The sequence below is a fragment of the Myotis yumanensis genome, unplaced genomic scaffold (assembly GCF_028538775.1).
Source record: "Myotis yumanensis isolate MYYU_CA2020_CCGP unplaced genomic scaffold, mMyoYum1.0.hap1 SCAF_1, whole genome shotgun sequence".
Classification (NCBI taxonomy): Eukaryota; Metazoa; Chordata; class Mammalia; order Chiroptera; family Vespertilionidae; genus Myotis; species Myotis yumanensis.
In genome coordinates, this window is record NW_027223752.1 from 71,391,183 (window position 1) to 71,410,559 (window position 19,377).

The window sequence follows — 19,377 nt, forward strand, 5'->3', positions numbered from 1 at the left end:
ATGAAGTGTGCACATACACCCACTGCTCCTGACTTGAGAGACCTAGAAGCCCCATATGGGGTGGCTGGGTGTGGCTCTCCACGTTTTCAAGATCCTGCTTCAAAAGGGTGGGGACACTTTCACCCTACGTGATAGCCACCCCATTCCCTGGGACAGCCCGTGGCTGGAGACTTGGAGCCTTTGTGTGTGGGGCTTTGCAAGGTTCTTCCACCTTGGGGCCCTCTCTGACTACCCGTGGTGTGAGGTGGGGGTGGCCAGGCCAGCGTTAGGACCCGGTGGTGACTACCCAGAGACTGGCTACTCCTATAAGCACGGTGGGAGCTGTTACTAAATCACTGTTGTATCTACATCTATCTAGCCCTATACACTCTGGTTGGGTCTGAGCCAGCAACCCTAAATGCACCAGGGAATAGGTGATGGCTGCTCCTGCCCCCTGCTGCTATGGCTGGCTTTCTGGCAGCCAGGGAAGTGTCTGGCCAGAGGCATTTTCCTAGGTTGGGGTTGGTGGTCTCTACAGACTTGTTCCCAATGGTTCCCTCAGAGGCTTCAAACCCTTGTGGGCCCTAGCCGGTTAGGCTCAGCGGGTAGAGCGTTGGCCTGTGGACTGAAGAGTCCCGGGTTCGATTCCTGTCAGGGGCACATGTCCGGGTTGCGGGCTCAATCCCCAGTAGGGAGTGTGCAAGCAGCATCTCTCTCATCATTGATGTTTCTCTCTCCTCCCTTCCTCTCTGAAATCAATAAAAATATATTTAAAAAGGTAAAAGGGGACATTCATTCCTTTTAAAAAAAAAAAAAAACCCCTTGTGGGCGGAGAAGCGAGGTGCATGCATGAATCCTAGGGTCCTGATCACTCAGCTGGGGAAGGAGGTACAGGTCCTGGGGTCCCAAGTCGCTCACTGGGAGGGGCTCTCTAGGAGAGAAACTGGCAGAGGTATCAGTGGGCACCCGCAGGGCGCTGGGCGGTGGCGACCAAAGTTGGGTTGGCTGGCTTCCAGGCGCTGGTGTGCACTGGCCGGTGGGGTTAGGGGCGTGGCCTCGAGGGCCAAGGCTGGCTATTGAGAAGAGCTTTTGTTTTAATCCTCACCCGAGGGTATTTCTTCCATTGATTTTTAGACAGAGTGGAAGTGGGTGGGGGATGGAGAGGGAGAGAGAGAGAGAAAGAGAGAGAGAGAGAGAACACGCGATAAACATCGTCGCCTACCACTCGAACCCCAACGGGGGCGGGGACTGAACCTGCAATGCCTTGACAGGGAATCGAACCCCGACCCTTCGGTCAACGGGCGGACGCTCTAACCACTGAACCACCGGCCAGGGCGAGAAGTTTTTCTCTCCATCTCCTGTCCTCCATTAACATCCTGGCCTTTCTCCCAACCTCGCAGTCTCCCTACCACCTTTCAGGAGCCACTCTCTCCTCCAGCTCCTAGTCCCAGGCTCCATTTTTGCCATCCTCTCTTCGCCCCCCAACTCCAAGCCCCCAGAACGCGAACATCAGCGACGCCAACTAGCCTAGCGGCTTGGAGCCAGCCCCTCGGCCATTCCCTCCGGTGAGCTGCGGGCCCCTTCCTCCTCTACCCAGCACACCTGGACCGGGCAGGTGCTCCATGACCCTTTCCTCCCTCCCTCTCCCGGACACCGAGGGGCCCTGGCAGTTCTCCACCTGCGGGGCCAGGGGGGCAGGACCCGGACCTGCAGAGAAGGAGTGGAGGTGGGTGGTCACCGTGAGCCCGAGGTTTTACCCTCCGGGAGGAAGGCCACGTGCGCGCAGGGTGTTCTGCTGCGACCGGGGGCCCGCGACCTGACCGCCCCTCTTTTGGCGGAGCTCGGGGGCGGGGGGCAGTCGTCGCCACCCCGTGCCCCATCCCCAGGAGCCTGTTCCCGCCCAGCACAGGGCCCGCAACCAGCGGCGGAGCCCCGCGTAAGTCTAACGTTCCGGTGCGTAAACCCAGAGTCCCATCTCTTCGAAACCGACCAGGGCCTCGAGTCCCTCGGATAAGAAACTCCAGCGCCGTCGGTGTCACCAACCTCTGCTCCAGGCGGCGGCCCCGGGGCCACGGCGAGGGCTGGGGACGCCGCGCCCTCTGCCCGCAGGACCTGCGCTTCCAAGCCGCGCGCGGCCGAGGCGCCGAGAACCACCCTCCTCTCGGCCGTGTCTCCCGTGGGGGCGGGGAGCAGCTCCACGTCCTCGCGGGGCCGCGGGGAGAGGACGCCTGCCCGGGAGCTGGCGGGGCCGGTGGGACCGGGCGGGGCCGGAGCGCAGGGCGAGGGCTGGGTCTTCGAAGGGAGGGAGCGCTGCTCCGGGGTCAGCTTCGGCGCCGATGCCCGCCCGGGAGCCCGGAGAGCCGCCCGTCTGCCCCGGAGAGTCTCGGCCGCTGCGGAGCCCGCGGCGACAGAGGGGCCCGAAGGGGTCCCGGGGGCTCGGCGCTGGGCCGGTGGCGGCGGCGGAGGCGGGGACACCACTACGCCTTTCGGGTCCGTGCTCGCTTCCGGCGCGCAGCGTGGGGCCCCCAAGCCCTTTCCCGAGGGCGCGCACCGGAGCTCTAAGTAGGGCCTTGGGCTTCCGAAGTCCCTGGGTGTGGCCGGGAGCCCCTTTCCTTACTCAGCCCCTGGAGGGGGGGTGGCTAGACCCTCGCCCAGCGCCCGGCCGGGCCCTGAACGCGCCGCTGGCCGGTAGCTGCGCGCAAGCGAGTAGGAGCCGCGGCTGCCGGCGGCCCGCGGAGGCGGCAGGACCGAGGCCGGATTCAGGCCGCCCCCGAGAAACTGCAGAGCCGCTCCACGGAGGCGGGGCAGTGGGAGAGGAGGGCGGCGGGCGAGGGCTCCCGGTCCCCGCTACCAGCCCACCTGTGTCTCCCCGCAGGCGAAGGGGCGGCTGGACCTGGCGGGTCTCCTCTCCCGGGCCCGGAGCTCACCGCGGCCGGGGGCAGAGGGCGGCCAGGGCTGCGCCGAGGCCTGGGCCACGCTTGTCTGGGCCGCAGCCGGCCGCTGGGAGTGGGGGCGGCGGCTACCGGGTGGGTACACCCTTGGGGCGGGCAGCTGGGCCGCCCCCCAGAATGAAGGAGGTTAGCGCCTTAGAACCGGCCGAGTTCCTCAGAAGAATGGGTGGGAAAGGGGTTGAGACCGCTCCAGGCCGGAGCAGGTAGAGCAATAGCTCTTAGAAAAAGAGGTCAGAAAAAGCAAAAAAGAGGTTTGATAAGTTGCAAATTACACTTCCAGACAGCACCCCCCAGATTTTCATTTAAATCCAGGACCTTTCCATCATCACAGACCCGCTTCTTGTTCTGCAGCTGTCGCGGGAACTTAGAGCAGGCCTAACGGGCAAACTGAGCAGAGGCAGAACGCCAGGGACGGTTTAAATCAAAGTGAGGTGCCCGAACCAGTAGCATCAGCACCAACAAGTTGTTAGAAATGCAACTCTCAGCCCCTCAGCAACCTACTGAATCCGACACTCCAGGGGAGGGTCCCAGCCATCTGTGTTCTAATCCATCCTGTACAGTCCAGTTTGGAAACCACTGGCGTAAGGAACAGAGCCCTCGTGTCTGTCCAGGCTGCACTGTTTGTAAATACTTTATATACATCTTCTCCCGTTATATACAGCCTCCCCATTTTATAGCTGAGGACATGGGACCAGAGGGATCAGACGGACAAGGAGTCAACCAGCCAGAGATGGTCCTACCGATGATTACTCCATCCCCACCTCTCTGGCTCCTGGCTCCTGGCTCCTGGCTCCTGGCTCCCACTGCTGAACTGGCAGCACCTGTATTGTAATGCTAGTATAGAGGAGGCCATACTGGGATTTCCACTGGGAGACTCCAGCTTCCCCACCTCCCCAGCAGTGAGGCAGCTGTGTGCCCCTTCCTCCCCTTATCACTTTCACTTTCCAGGGGCTGAGCTCTCCCTGCAGCCTCTGGCAGGTAGTAGCCTCTGCCACCCGCCTCTCAGCCTGGCCTAGCCCTTTTCCTCAATCCCACTCCTCTCTGAGCCAGCAACTCTGAACTGTGAACTACCTACTTCTCGCACAGCACAGAAATATTGGGGAACTGGGCTGTCAGTTTTGATGCTAGTATGGGGCATGCTGGGGTGCTTGTCAAGTATCTCCTTGCTATGAATTCTCCTCAAATTCCTGCAAGGTCAAGGATTCCAGAGAGTATGCAGGCCTGACAGAAGCCCCCCAAGACCTCCCACCCAGCCTTAAATACCTGGCACGACTCCTTGTTCCACGGTCCAGGGTTAGAATTAAACATGTGGCTGGCAAAAGCATGTGTCCCCCCACCCCACTCCACCTCATCCTCCCTCACCCCACAATATCAGTTATTTTACTCATAGTCACAGGGAACCACGGAGAAGTGGAGAGCCAACTGCACCTCAATTGCAGTCATCGCCTTTTGAAAGACTGTCAATGGCAGGCAGAGTTCTGGTTGGTCAAATGCATGTGCTCAGAGGGCATGGAGCTAGCTGTGAATAACAGCACCTGCACGGGTATGTTCTGCCATTGTCCAAGGTCTGGCTTCCTGGGGCCACAGGCTGGGAGGAGGAGTAGGATACTGGGTGTGGGCAGAAGATTAGAGATGCATCAGTGCATGATCTGCCTTCAGGGAGCATGTAGTCTAGTGATCTAGTGTGGGAGGGGCACTATCCATCTATCTAGATATATGAATCTATCTCTATATATCTGTATCTATATCTATATCTATACCTATACCTATATCTATATACCTACATCTATACCTATACCCCTATACCTATACCTATACCTATACCTACATCTACATCTATACCTATACCTATACCTATACCTACACCTACACCTACACCTACACCTACACCTACACCTACACCTACACCTACACCTACACCTACATCTACATCTACATCTACATCTATATCTATATATCTAAGTGACAATTACTGTGGGGGATGTAAAGTGTTTTAGGGGTTCTCAGGAGGGAGAGGTTGTGTTTGTCTAGGATAAGTGGGAAAGCATCCTGGAAAAGTTAATAGTTGAGCTGCGTCTTGAGGCAAGGCTAAAACCTGGGGTAAAGGGATAAAGAGGAGCTTCCCACTGGAGGTGTCTCTCTTTCTTCCTAGACCTGCCCCCATATCAGGCCCTCTGATTCTATTAGTGGCTGTGGTGGCAGCTTCTACACTGAGCCTCCTTATGTGTGTGGGTCCTGATTCTGGGTACGGATCATTCAGCAAGCATGGCTGATTCAAGGTTGCCCACCTCTCCACTGAGCTGTGTGGGGTCTCAGGGGCAGACATGGCTGATTTCAAGACCCCCTACTCCCAGCAGAGCAATGGTGAACTCCTGTGGGGTTCTAAGGATAGAAGCAGCTGGGGAGGCCCAGGGGAAAACATTTGCTTAATGGGCATCTGTGGAGGTGCCCTGGGCAGGAGGAGGCAAAGCAGGGTGGGGCTGCTGGGCAGGTAGAGTGTGCCCACCCTCCGTGAACCATAAGAAGTGGCAGGGTCTGTGGGGGACAGGATTGCCAGGCCCTGAGCTCCAGCTGAGCAAGCTTTAACCCTCCACCATCAGGACAGCCCCTAACCCCTACTGCTGCCAGATGGGGCTTGGCCCAACCCAGTCCTGGCCTCTGCCCCAGGGCTTAGGGAGAGATTTCTCCAAATAATGTCAATCTGCTCAGGTGAGTCCTCCCCCTCCTTCTGAGACCTATGCACTCCGAATCCCCCCTCCCCCACTCCCTGGTGAATTATAGATCCCAGAGAGCAGCTGTTGGCCCAAAGACCTTCTGTAGAGGAGATAGAAGCCAGAGAAGCTCCAAAATAGAAAATAACTTGTCCAGGGTCAGATGTCATCCCTAATTTCTGGGATGGTAGGAACCCTAGGATGTGATTCCTTTGGAGCAAGGGTTGCCTCCACCTCAGGGTGTCAGCAAGGACCTAAGGGTAGACCTCATATAGACTCCCCCCCCCCGCCCCCCCGCCCCGCCCCAACCCCACACCTGCCTTCTCTTTTGCCCTGGCTCTGTGCCAGTCAACATTGCCTCTGCAGGGCTTACACCTGGGAACATGCCATGCTGTAGAGAAAGCCCAGACCTTCCAGGCCAGCTGGGCAAAGGAGGGGGGAGAGGGAGGTAAAGCGACACAAGACTCTCTAGAACCCTTCCTCAGGCTCAGCTACCCACTCCCTTCTAACCTGTCTTCATGCAGAGCCCTGGGCCATTGTGCCTTTGGAGAGATCTATGAGGGACTGGTTATGGCCTTCTTGGGGACCCCAGCCCCCTGCAGGTGGCTATCAAGGTGAGAGGGGGTGGAGCTTCTGGCTGGAGCCAGGAGAGCAGGGTTCCAAAAAGAGAGAAACAATTGCTGATGCTAGGGTCAACCCACTCTCCTGGTGTCTGGGGACCTCAGGAGCTCAGTGCCCTTATCCTCCCTAGACTGCCCGAACTCTGTTCTCCTCAGGACGAGCGGGATTTCCTCATGGCGGTGCACCTGGGGCCACAGGCCATGTGGAAGTTGTGGGGAAGGCACCCAGCACCTGCAGGAGCTGCCTCTCTTCACCATGGGGCTAAGAGGTAGCAAGTCTAGGGACACCGAGATCCCCTGCAGTTTTGTGGAGCCTAGAGCGTGGTTTCTCTCCCTGCTGGTGATGGGATGTGTGTACCACCAGCCCAGCAAGTTCAGCCATCAGAACATTGTGCACTGTGTGGAGCAGGGGTCCTCAAACTTTTTAAACAGGGGGCCAGTTCACTGTCCCTCAGACCGTTGGAGGGCCGGACTATAATTAAAAAAAAAAACTATGAGCAAATTCCTATGCACACTGCACATATCTTATTTGGAAGTAAAAAAACAAAACGGGAACAAATACAATATTTGTATTTGCATGTGGCCCACGGGCCGTAGTTTGAGGACCCCTGGTGTGGAGCTCAGCCTCCAGGCTGGCCCTCACCTAATTCTGCTGGAGTTGATGTCTGGAGGGGACATGAAATTTCCTGAGGCGCAGCCCGCCACATCTGCTAATAAGATCCTTCTCCCAGCCCGCCAGGTGCCTCTAAAGACCCTGTCCATGTGTGCCAAAACCTTCATGGGCAAATGCACCCTCTGCCCTACCCAGGCCCAGCCATCACCTCTGGCCATGCAGGACCTGCTCCAGCTGGCCCAGGACATAGCCCAGGGCTGCCACTACCTGAGGAAAATCTTCCTCTGAGGCATCCACTTGACTGGCAGGTCAGGAGTCATTCTGGTTCATGGGATCCTTTAGCCCAACTGTCCCCCTCCCCCCAAGAAAGAGACCTTCCACATAACTTTAATGAAAGTAGATCAGAGCAAGAGATTCTGAGTTCTGGCAGTCCTCCCAACTCTGCAGGGACATTGCTGCCAGGAACTGTCTGCTGAGCTGCAGTGGACCCAGCTGAGTGACCAAGATGAGGGACTTCTGGAGGGCTAGAGTTACCTACAAGTGTGGGGACTGGGGAGGTGGGAAGGCTGCAGCTTCAAGGGAGTTTCCCAGCAGCCCCTGTGATTTGAATAGCTCCTCCCTCCCCTCCTCCCTCCTATAGAGGCAGTTATTACCTAAAGGGTTGCCAGGCTCTGCTGCCAGTCAAGTAGATGCCCCAGAGGCCTTCCTGGAGGACATCTTCACATCCAAGATAGACTCCTCGTGATACCACACCCTCCCCTCCCCTGCCGTGGGCCACCTCATGTGAGGGAAAGGGAGGCTGTGCCTGATGGGCTTCAACAGGTTCCCCCCACTCATGATGCAGGTCTTTTGGGGCACTGCTCTTGGAGATCTTCTCACTGGGCTATATGCTCTGCCCTGGCACCAACCAGGAGGTGCAGGACTTCATAGCCAGAGTGGGACTGATGGCCAGCCCCTCCCAGGGGCTGTCTAGGGCCTCTGAGAGTTTAGAGTGTTGCCCAGGGAGGGGGTCCTTCACAGCCATGGTTGAGCAAAAACTGCTACTTCTCCCCAGGTATCCCATCCTGACCCAGTGTTGGCAGCACAGCTTGAACTCCGCCCTAGTTTTGCCAGCATCTTGGAGCATCTTCCATACTGGACTTCAATACAGGGCAGGTGTGTCCATGACCTGCCCTGACCATCCTGTCTTGGGGGTCAGGAGGGAGGCCATAAAACAACACTTGCCCACTGCTCCCTTACCCTGATGTGCTCCCAGGACCCTGATGTGCTGAATTCATCTCTGCCAACGGAGCCAGGGCCCAGGAAGAGAAAGGGCTGCTGGGCTGGGGAGCAGGTCTTTGGAGGGGCTAAGGTCCCCACAGGCCCAGGAACTGAGTCTGAAGAACTTTGAGAGCTGGAAAGGGAGCTGGCTGTCCTCTGGCCTCAAGCCCCCTAATGCCAGAGGACTCCCACCTTGGGACCCTTGGAATCCCATTTATAGCTGCTGGGCCCCAAGAGGCCCTGAGGGAGGACATAGGCATTGGTGCTAGCAGTGGTTCCTCCCTGCACTCCTCCCCAGGCTTCTAGGTGGCTTGTTATTCCAGTAGCCTCTCCCCCACACCTCCACCCCAGTTTGTACTGCATGCTTGGGCCTGTCTCAAGGTTGGCCTGCACCACAGGACTTTCCATCCTGGAAACCAGACCCAGGCCTCCTGGGGAGGAGCCTGGCCACTCCCAAACTTTAAACTTTGGGACCAGAGCAGAGGCCAACCCCCTTTCCTCTGATGTGGGTGGCCAGTTGAAATTGCCTCCTGCAGGAAACCTTTGCTGGACTGCCCTTCTCCTATGAGTACCCTTCACCTGGGCAGTCCACACAACCCTACAGACAACTAATAAAGAGCTCTTCTCACCCTGCCAGTGTGGTTCAGCTGGTTGGAGTGTCATCCTGATGCACCAAGGTTGCTGGTTGGATCCTGGTCAGGGCACATACAGGAAGCAACCAATGAATGGATGGGTGGAACAACAAATCTCTCTCTCTCTCTCTCTCTCTCTCTCCTTCCCTCCCTTCTTCTTCTTCTTCTTCCTCCTCCTCCTCCTCTTCCTCCTCAACCTCTCTCAAATCAATCAATAAATTTTCTTTTTAAAAAATAACTCTTCTCATATCCTCCAGTGATCTGAGTGGACCTTAGAGATGCCTGGGAACTGAGAAAGAGGGGACCAGAGGAGGGAGGAGATGAAGTCTGAGTCACCAAAGCTGGTGTCTTTGAGTTTTATTGGGGAGGGGAGTCCATTGTAGTGTGGGAAGGATAGATCAATAGATCTAGTGCCTGTGAAATAAAATTCGTTATCTCACCTCTCTGGAGAAGTACAGAGCCCCCTCAGAATAGCTGGACTCAGGAAGAAGTCCATTGTCACAGTGTACCCCCCACCCCCTAACTTAGTGTCATCAGCTCTGGGACCGCTTGGGTTTGTATGGGGAACAGCCTTGGTGCGTGCAGTGCGTCCCACAGTGGTTGGCACTTGGCCCTACAGGACCCTATGAACCACCCCAACCTCTGGGTTTGTCTCTTCCCAGCATGCACAGCGGGGACAAAGCTGCAGGTCCATTTGTGAGACCAGCGGGTCTGTGCGGGGACAGGGGCCTAGTCCCTAGCCTCATCTCTCGGCCAGGCTGGCCAGGATGCTAATGAGATTGTCCAGCCCCAGCAAATAGCCGTCCTCGCGGTTGCCCTCCTCCCAGGGCCTCCGATGGTCCAGGGTCTGGCCGTCAGGGAGGGGCGTGGTCTTGCCGAAGTCGATGAGCCACACACCCGCGCGATGGCTGTGATCGTGTACGAAAAGCAGGGAGCTGCCGATCACCTGCCAAAACCCACAAGGTCAGACCACGGCCCTTCTGGGGAAGCCCTCACAGACCACAGACCAGGAACCTGGCCCTCCCCCTTACCTCATGCCTCCTAAAGAACTCAGAGACCTCCAAGGTGTCCCGGATCTGCAGCAGGCGGTTCAAATACCTCCGCTGGACAGGGTAGGGCGGGAGAGGAGGGCACATTAACGAAACACTGACCGAGCTGCTGCTAACATTAGGGGTCACGACTCATGCTCTGCTTGTTAAATACCGTGGAGGAAAAACAGGCCCTCCCGTGGCGCGCAGGACAGAAGGGAAGAAACGTAAAAATTACAACACAGTGTGAGAAAATGCTACGACAGGGGTCACATAGGCGAGGGCACTAGACAGGGTGGCCTGGGGGCGTCCCTCGGTTTCAGGCGCCCCGACAGCGCAGGTGCCAGGACGCGGCACTCACCAGCACTTCCGCATCCCCTTGCACGAACTCCTGGAAGACTCGGATCACCTGCTCCCGGCTCCGCGTGGTCTTGAAGTCTGTGCTGCAGGATCCGTCGGCTTTCTTAATTAAGGAGGTGGGACAGGAAGCGTCAGGGGCCCGTACCCGCCAGAGGGGGGAGGGTCATTAGAGCAGCGGTATCTCCCTGGACGCTGGAAGCCCGAGTCAGCGAGACGGCCGCCGGAGGGTGCTTATTCAGCCGGCGGGTGGGGAGGTGGGGGGGGGGGGGCCTGGGAGGTTTGACACCGCGGTGTGGGTGTGGGCTGGGGTGCAGGAACGGCGGGGCTGTGCAAAGCAAAGCGAGCCTGGCCCACCTTGATGCCCTCGATGCGGAAGCCGAGCGTGGTGCTGGAGCTGATGCCTTCCCGCCACTGCATGTAGCGCGGCTTGGTGACCGCGCGCTGCGCGTGCTCCTCCTCCGTGGGCGCCTCGGGGTCCACAGCCAGCATCTTCTTGTACATGTCCTTCCGCAGCTTGGGTCGTTCGCGGGCTTTGGTCAGCTCCTCTTCCAGGTAGGTCCTACGGAGGCGGAGGCAGCGGCGGGGCTGGAGCGGACTCACCCCAGGGCCCGTCAAGCACCGCCCCGCGCCCCCGCCCGACGGTTCCCGCGACCCCGCCCGACGGTTCCCGCACGGCCCGGCAGAGCTCACGTACCTGATGCCCATCTTGCAGTCAAGTACGCAGGGCCCATCGAAGCCGTCGAGCAGGTCCTGCAACTGCAGGTAGCTCTCGCCATCGCGCTCCACCACGCCGTGGAAGGCGGGCACGCAGCCGCGCAGCGCGTCGGCCATCAGCCGCGCCAGGCAGTACCGCTCCGGCTCGGAGCTGCGCTTCAGGATCAGCCCGCTGGTGCCCGCCGCCTTGAAGCTCCCTGCAGATGGACCCCAGTTAACGCCGCCTCGTTCCTCCCTCCCCGGTACGCGCCCTCCCCACCCGCGCCCGCCCGCCCGTGCTCACCCGTGTGCCCGGCCAGCTGCACCCAGGCGTAGCGCTTCTTGAAAGGGCTGATGACGGGCATGTTCACCATGGTCCGGATCTTCTGCCAGTGGCTTTTCTGAAAGCAACACGGTCGGAGCCCGCAGGTCCAGCATCTCATCCATGCATCAGCCCTCCCTCCTCAGGACTGGGGCTCGGCCAGCCCGCCCCACCGCAAGCAGCTAGGGTCCCCTGATTCATTCATTTGTTCACTCAGGAAACTTTACTGTGCGCCTGCGTGGTGGACATTGAGACACACAGGGTGATGACAGGTATCCAGCTTCTCAAAGGTGCTGAAAAGAGCCCTGGACTTCGCGTCAGAAGGCTCGGGTCTGAACTACAGTTCTGCCGCTCAAAAGCTGAACTTTGGGGCAGGTTATTAAACTTCTCTGGCGTAGGTTTTTGTGAGCGTGAGAATCAACTGATGACCACCCTTGTTTAAAAATGCAGGTTCTTGGGTTTACCACAGGGAAATTCTAAGTTTGGGGTAGGACCAAAAACTTGCATTTCTACCAATGCCTCAGGATATTTGGGGGCCAGAGAAACAAGCCTTCGAGCATCAGCTTCTTCATCTGTAAAATGGGGAAATGGCTGCTCTCACTGTGTTGTGAGTAGTAAATGAGGCTTGAAAGTGACAGGCTCTTTCTCCCCTGACCTCATTTCTTGGCATGAAGTAGAAGCTGGACAAATATGGATTGTTTTTTAAAATATATTTTTATTGATTTCAGAGAAGAAGGGAGAGGGAGAGATGGAAACATTAATGAGGAAAATCATTGATCCGCTGCCTCCTGCGCTCCCCCTACTGGGGATGAAGCCCGCAATCCAGGCATGTGCCCTGGAATCAAACCGTGACCTGGTTCATAGGTTGATGCTCAAACGCTGAACTGGACTGGATTGCTTTTTAAACTTATTTTGAGAATATGTTTATGAAAGCTGGGGACAGTGAAACAAGGAAGGGCCTAGGATAGCTAGAAGGAGCAACAGGCAAGAGGCTGCCTTGGTTCACTAGAAATGTTATGGCGAAAGAGATGGGGCTGCTATCAGCTCACTTGAGAGTCAGAGAGAAGGGCACCGTGGGGACAGGTTCAGGGCATTAGCCCCTGGTGAGATGCCACTGCCCATTGTTCCCCTGGTTGCGAGTCTCATGGGTCCTTAGAGTTTAGGAGACACATGCTGCCTGTGGGGGAAGCGGAGGGGGAAGGAGAGAGCATGCCCCAAATATGGATTGTTGATTCATTCACTTTGGGACCACAGGTTCCTCCCATTTAGGGAGACAATCACAGAAACAAATCTTGACAAAGGCCTGGGGCAGGAGGCTAGCCTGGCTGGGTCTGAAGAAATAATGGCTTGAGGTTTCCCCAAATCATCTGCTATCCCTGGATGCCATATCGCTCCTCACCAGTTAGCAAGACTCAGGGCTTTGAAAACGCAATACAGAGCTGAGGGTCTGTTATCTTCGATGAAACTGAGAGGGAAATGTGGGTTTTGATGAACCTCCTGCCTCATGACCACTGCTTCTGGCCTCCACCCAATCCTGAGACCGTCTCATACTCTGGACCTTTCCTCTTCCCACCAAAACCCATCATTCCTATGTCAACGGGTTCGTAGCGCACAGGTTTGCTCATCCAAACTGCATGTCTGCTGCCTCCCCCCAGGGGTGCCTGCTTTTAGAGGAGTTACACATGTGTGCTCCCACAGGGCTGGAACCCAGGAATCCAGCCTCCTTGACTAGAGGGAGTTCTCAGAGGGAGGGGGCAAACTGGGGTAGTGGTCTAAGTAGGGGAAGGCTGCTCACCATTAGGCCCTTTCCCATGTGGAGGAGATGGGGTTAGTGACAGAGCACTGGATGGGGAGTCAGGAGTTGGTTCCAGTCCTGGCTCTGTCATGTTCTAGCTGAGTGAGTCCAAGCGAGAACTTCATCTGTGTGAGCCCGTTTCCTCTGGGAAGACATAGCTGCTGCCATAACACAAGCCACCATGTACTGACCGCCTACTGTATGCCAGGCACTTCTCAGCCTCCACAAGACAGCATTGCTACTGCTTTCCTACTGCAGTCCCTACATAGCACACCGGGGTGTGATCACGTGTCCAATCCCCGGGGATCTAGGGGTGTAGCCAGGAGCAACCCACTAGAAGCATGACAGCTCTTTCAAAACTCCTTATTCACTCTTTAAATACCTACAAGGCTTGCATTATGCTGCATAACAATCCAAGTTTTATTATAAACTCTCCCACCTCCAAATCTTCAAATAAAATTCTGGGAAGATGTATGTGCCATGTGTATTAAGCGGCACCACCCTATACCCTCTTCTCCCACTCTCAGTTTGAGAATCATGATAATGATCCACAGGGACAGCAAGTGCATGAGGTGGTGGCATTATTGCTATTTTATAGGGAGAAATCGAGGCTCAAAGAGTTAACATGCCCTCACCTCCTGCCTCTAGCCGCCCAGCCCCTGGTTCAAGCTATCTACCAGCCCAACCCCCTCCCTATGTTCCAATTGACCCAACTGGTTCCAAAGTCCATGCTACCACCTCGATTTCTTTTGGGGAAAATGGGACCTCCACACTAGAAAGAGCTGTGTACTAGGTGAAGCAATTTGCAACCACAAAGTGGTGTGTTTTGGGGAAACACTGAGATCTGCCTGGAGACCCCTCTCTGTTGGCAGGATACCTTTGCCTTCATCCAAAGGAATGAGGTTAATTGTGGGATTGAGGCAGCTTTAGGGGCCTACTGGCAGACTGTGGGGGACAGTGGGACCAGAATGGAGTCAATCAGAGGGTACAACTATTTCTGTAGCTGCCCCAGTAGAAGAGGGAATCAGCCTTGGGTCAAATGAGATGGGAGAACTGCATTATTCTTTCTTCTGGGATCATGTGGGAGCAGTGAGTGGGGCTGAAGATAGATAGAGGTAGACCTGGTAGAAGAGGATTTAACACCTGCAGTCCAGGACTACTGCCACTTGATTGATATGTGATGACACAGCATCAACTTGCTCCCAAGATGATGTAAAATTGGGGCATCATCTACCCTTACCACCACAATTTTGAGAGGATCATGTCAACTGAGAGCAGCGAAGACAAAGGCTGGTTCTAGTCATGCAGGTTACAAAGGGCTTTAATACCTATTATGTCATCTGAGCCCTCCCAGCCACCTCCTGAGGCGGTATGACAGGATTTAGCTCCCCTGCCACTAATGGATATGTTCAAACATGGAAGGAGTTGATACAAGTGTCATGGAACTCACTGCCGTTTTCCATCTTAAGGAGCTACCTGGTACCTCCCCCAGGACATAAATGCATATAAAGATGCACATGTCCACCCTGGCCAGGTGGTTCAGTTGGTTGTAGCATCATCACATACACCAAAAGGTTGGGAGTTTGATCCCCAGTCAGGGTACATATAGGAGGCAGCCTGTCAGTGTTTCTTTCTCACATCCATGTCTCTCTCTCTCTCTCTCTTTCTCTCTCTCTCTGTCTCTCTAAAAAACTCAATAAAAACATATCCTGCCCTGCTGGCATGGCTCAGTGGTTGAACTTCAACATATGAACCAGGAGGTCACAGGTTTGACTCCCAGTTTATGGGCTTGAGCCCCAGTAGGGGGCATGCAGGAGGCAGCCAATCAATGGTTCTCTCTCATCATTGATGTTTCTATCTCTCCCTTTCCCTTCCTCTCTGAAATCAATAAAAATATATTTTTTAAAAGATGCATGTGAAACATCCTTTGGTGGGTGGGTGATGATTTGGGCACATGAACAGCAGCAGGGGAGATATTTTTTAGCAGGGTAGGCTTTTATTGTATGTGTCTCAGAAAGCAGATTTATTATGTTACAAAGTGAAATCTACTTGAAAAGAGGGCCAAAGCACCATCCTCTGGCCCAGCCTACTCCCCACAGAAGACTGGGAAACCAGCTCATCTTGGGGCAAAAGGCCCATGAGAGCTGACCTGTGTGTCTTTAACGAAGTCACAGGAGGACCCTCTGACAATTCCTCACTCCTGGGGCTGAACTAGGAGCATCTCTCTCTGGGCAGGGCTTTGCTAGACACAAGCCTCTAACGGGCCTTTATCTAAGCTCTATTTGGAAGCCGGGAGGACTCCTGCTTCTGTATCACATCAGGTACTCGGTGTGCCTGCTGCCAGAACGGACCCTTTGCCTTTGGTGCTCATCCCCACACTCCCTGCCTCCAGCCCTTCAGTCATTGGCTGCAGCTCTCTACCAGCCCAACCCCCTCCCCATGTTGCCACTGCCCTATCAAACTAGCACTCCCTGTGGTGGTGGTAATGGTGGTGGTGGTGAAAGCAATCAGTTTAAATTTATAAAATCATTTGCACGAAGGTATAAGTGACCCACGACTTCACCTTCCCCAGGGCATTTACTTTATAAAAAGGAAGTCAGTTAACCTAAATTCTGCTCTATAATTAGTGAAAAGTGAAGTGTGGGAGTTCTGAGTCCAGGACAGGATGGCATCCAGGTCTCCTTACCCATCCTGGAGCACTGAGAGAAGAGAAAGAAGTGAACAGGAGCCAAACATCCTCTCTTCTGCTAGAGCAACACCCCACGATTGTCTTAAGAGGCAGGGAAGGCCTAAGAATACAGACACTCATGCCAGCTGTCCTTGGGGACAGGCCCCTAACACACCCCCCCCCCCTTCCCTCGCCTGTGTAGGTTTCCCTGCCCATGACTTTTCCCTATACAAGAGGAAAGGCCTGGGGAGGGAGGCAGGGCTGTCCAGCCCCAACTACCCTGCGGGGAGCAAGGCTCCAGGCTCTTGGAAGGCTGTTGGGGGCTCCTAGGAGGAGAAGGAGAAGGACGCGTGTGCCAGGCAGAGGCAAGGCGGAGTCTTCGCAGGCCTCCTGCTCTGGCCACTCCGGTTATCTGCCCAGGCCTGGGTGCCCGGGGCTGGTGCCCGGGAGCTCCTCGGCGCTGCCACAGCGCCCTTCTCCCAGGTGCATCCTGTAGGCCAGCCAGTTCCTGGGCTCTGCTTCCTGCCCGGGGAAGCCCTCGAGGCGTCCTGGCGGGCGCGCGGTGCCGCTCCCGACCGGCCGCGAGGCAAAGTCCGCGCCGGGCCCTTCCACGCGGACGCAGGAGGCCTCTGTCAACAGTTCCTGGCTTATCTGCCGCCGCCGTGGCTGTTTGCCTTCGGGGAGGCCCCGGCGGGCTGGGGGTTGGGAAGGCCCGAGAGACGCAGCCTTGGAGCTGGAAGGGCCTTCGAGAGGCCATCTGCTCCAGCTCAGCGTGGGGGGGTAGGCCGCCAGAGACACCAGGGCACAGCTGCGACTGCTCCCGGAGTGCTGGCTCCTGCCGACGGCGCTCCCGGGCTTGGGCCGCGGGACCTCCTCCGCCCACGGACGTTAGAGAGAACCGGGGGCTGCCCTCGTGGGCCCTTCCTTCTGGGCCCGCCTCTCAGCTGTCAGAGATGGAGCGGGGGCGCAGCGGGCGAGGAGGCAGGGAGGCAGCAGATCTCTCACTGCCCCACCCACATCCACCTCCTGGGAAACCCCAGGAGGCACCCCTCCCTGCTTGGGCCAGGGCTGCACTAGGAATTATCCTGGGCTAGGGCACCCTTACTCCCCGCACCTACCCGGCAGCGGGTGTTCCTGTTCTATGAGACTTTTTCTCTTTTTTCTTTTGTGTCACAAACCATGCCGCCCTCTGGGTAAAGCCGGTCTCAGGGGGTAACTGAGTCACGGATCCGCTGCAGGTCGTTCAAGTGTCTCCCCGCCTCTTCCCATCCGAGCGCGCGGCGGGGCTTGGGTTCCGCAGGCCGGCCGCGCCCCAGCGCTCTCCCCGCCGCGCGGAGGCCACCCCGGGGCGCCCGCGGCTCACACCGCCCTTCGGGGAAGGCCAGGAGCCACGGGGGCCCGCGGGGCGCCCTTCGCCTCTCCCTCGGCTCCAGGGACACTTGCATAACGTGGATCTAGAGCAACTCCTTAGCCCTGGCCAGGAGTTATTTAAAGTATTTGGCCTTCGTTTAAACAAGGGGCACAGGACGGCTCTCCTGGGCGCGGCACACCCCTCAGGGGCAGGCACCGGGAGTGACTGCGCCGCACCCCGGCCTGGATTATTCGGATTATTCGAGGGGCAGACCAGGCCTCTGACACTAGAGGCGGCGACTAGCAGGCTGATCACGCCCTTTCGGCCTCAGTTTACCCTCCCGCGGCCATAATTAGTAGCAGCGAACTGGGAGGGCGGCGCTCCGCTGCCGGCCAGAGCTCCCGGCCCTGCGCTCCTCCTTCCCCGCGTCCACGCCTTGTGCGGGCGCCGGGAGCAGACGGCGGCGGCTCCCGAGCTGAGCCTGTAGCGCCGCTCCACTCCCACTCAGGAGAGGGAAACCGTGGCAACGGCGGGGGTGGGGCCGCGGCGCGGGCGAGGGGGCGGCGAGATGGAGTGACTCGTGCGCCCCTCTCTCCCCGACAGTTCGCGGGGCAAGCCTACCCCTCCGATCTCCCAGGTCCCACCTCGCGGCCAGCCGGTCACGATCCCCCGCTCCCCACCCCACCCGGTCCCCGTGGCCGGTCGCAGGCTCCTCCTCACTCGCCTTCTTAGACGCCCCAGGGCCCGGCCCGCGAACCTCCCGCGGAAACGGGGTGAAAATTGCCACGGCGAGAGGTCCGCGGAGGCCTCCCTCCGGCCCCTAAGCCCCCGGAGCAGTGAGAACCAGGCCCTGGGCGGAGGGACCTTGGGGCGGGAGTCGGACCCCGGAGCGCTCGGAGCTGGGTCCCCCGCGCACTGCCCCCGGCCCCGCCCCCGCGGCCCGTACCTGACCCACGTCCTCGCCCGCTTCCAGCTGCACGTTACCGCGGCTCCGGCTCTCGCTGTCGCTCAGCAGATCGTCCTCCGAGTCCTCCGGCATGGACGAGGAGCCAGTGGAGGAAAGCGACGAGGTGGAGAGGCGGCGCGGCTGCTGCAGGTGCGAGGAGCCCACGGCCGGGAGCCAGCCGCCCTCCGGCTCGGGCGGCCCGGGGCTGGCCGGGGGGACGTCTGGCTCCTCGGCGGTCACGGTCAGCTGCGGGATCACTGGGGCCGGGGGAGCTCGCGGAAGCCCGTTGGGGACTTGTCCCCCACGCCGCTTGGCCCCGCGGGCCCGGGGCTCCCCGGCGGCGGCGGCGGCGGCGACCGCGGCGCAGCGCGCCTCGAAGAGCAGGCGCAGCTCCCCGACACTCCGGCGCGGGGCCCGCTCCAGCCCGGGGCTGCAGTGCCCCCCGCCTCCCGGCCTTGCCATGCCCGTCGGGCCCCCGGGCAGGGTCATTTCCCTGCACAAGATCCGCAGCGGAGCCCACCAGCCCGCGACGCGGCGGGGACTGGAGACGCTCGGCGCCCCGGGCGGGAGACTGCCCCGAGGCGGAGCCTGCGCCGCCGCCCGCCCGGGCCCCGCCTCGGCCGCGCCCCCCGCCCACTTCTTTCACTTTCAGAGAAAGCGCGGGCCTCCAAGGGCCCTTGCCCCGCGGAGAAGTCTCCCTGTCGCGGCTCCTGGTGTCTGGGAAGCCCAGACGTCATGGACAAAAAATCAGGGTCTGGCCCTCGCGGCGTCTCTCTGCGCGTCCGGGAGGAGACGGGAGGGGCCGCTGCACCTCCAGGTCCTCCTGCCTTCCCTGGCTTCGCGCTGGGGAGGATTCCTCCCGGCGGCTCCCAGGTCGCTGGCCCCGCAGGGAGGAGCTAGTCCTTCTCTCACCCTCCCACCCAGTCCCGCGGCCTCCTTTCCGCGTTCCATCCACCCCGGTCTCCGGGTTTCCCTCCGCCCAGTGCCCCTCCAGCACAGAGTTCAAGGCCATTGGCTTTGCAAAGAAGCCTCACCCCAGGGCGTGCGCGCACGTGGGGACGTGGTCCCAGGAACAGCCCAGACTTCTTCCCTCAAACTCCTGGCAGGCGGGGAACAGGGCCAGGGGGCGGGGCCTGGCTCTCCACGTGCCCGGCCGAGTCCGGGGCTGCACACCTGGTGGCTGGCTGATGGGGCCCCCCTTCCCCTTTCCTTTTGGAGTCTGAGGCTTGGAGTCTGCTGTGTGGCTGTAAGCAAGTCATTTCCTCTCCTTGAACTGCTGCTTCTCCTCCTCAGGATGGTTGTCCACCTCGCAGGATTGCTGTAAGAATAAAATAAAGTGGACGATGTGAGATCTCTATGACGTTGGAATAGTTTTAGTGTGGGTGGCAGAAATAGCCAATCACAGGTTCACCTCGCTCTGAATGTGATTAGGAAAACCTCACCGACTC

At 58.3% G+C, this 19,377-nt stretch overlaps 2 protein-coding genes across 2 annotated transcripts; one reads left to right on the forward strand and one right to left on the reverse strand.

Annotated features, from left to right (window-relative positions):
• Positions 1 to 1,601: 1,601 nt before the first annotated feature.
• On the forward strand, positions 1,602 to 8,403 carry LTK (leukocyte receptor tyrosine kinase). The gene is given in 22 exon segments (XM_070407133.1): positions 1,602 to 1,705; positions 1,947 to 2,469; positions 2,855 to 3,005; positions 3,879 to 3,908; positions 4,321 to 4,477; positions 5,083 to 5,156; positions 5,428 to 5,603; positions 5,605 to 5,639; positions 6,166 to 6,209; positions 6,212 to 6,255; positions 6,418 to 6,473; positions 6,886 to 6,942; positions 6,944 to 6,970; positions 7,069 to 7,182; positions 7,322 to 7,414; positions 7,515 to 7,564; positions 7,567 to 7,615; positions 7,719 to 7,883; positions 7,929 to 7,960; positions 7,963 to 8,009; positions 8,121 to 8,176; positions 8,178 to 8,403. Coding segments are annotated over 22 exon segments (2,310 nt in total).
• A 703-nt stretch (positions 8,404 to 9,106) lies between these two features.
• On the reverse strand, positions 9,107 to 18,864 carry ITPKA (inositol-trisphosphate 3-kinase A). The gene is made up of 7 exons (XM_070424937.1): positions 17,930 to 18,864; positions 11,152 to 11,248; positions 10,849 to 11,065; positions 10,509 to 10,713; positions 10,156 to 10,257; positions 9,798 to 9,869; positions 9,107 to 9,712 (listed from the first exon to the last, which is right to left on the reverse strand). The coding sequence occupies exons 1-7, from the start codon at positions 18,416 to 18,418 to the stop codon at positions 9,509 to 9,511; spliced, it is 1,386 nt and encodes a 461-aa protein (XP_070281038.1). The 5' UTR covers positions 18,419 to 18,864; the 3' UTR covers positions 9,107 to 9,508.
• Positions 18,865 to 19,377: the final 513 nt, after the last annotated feature.

What these genes read in the sequence shown, in the direction of transcription:
- ITPKA (XM_070424937.1), bottom strand. Translation starts at nt 18,418, where the DNA reads ATGACCCTGCCCGGGGGCCCGACGGGCATGGCAAGGCCGGGAGGCGGG. An exon ending in GCAGCTGGCCGGGCACACGG is followed by an intron (nt 11,066 to 11,151) that starts GTGAGCACGGGC and finishes GTCCATCTGCAG; the next exon opens with GGAGCTTCAAGGCGGCGGGC. An exon ending in GACTGCAAGATGGGCATCAG is followed by an intron (nt 10,714 to 10,848) that starts GTACGTGAGCTC and finishes CCGCCTCCGTAG; the next exon opens with GACCTACCTGGAAGAGGAGC.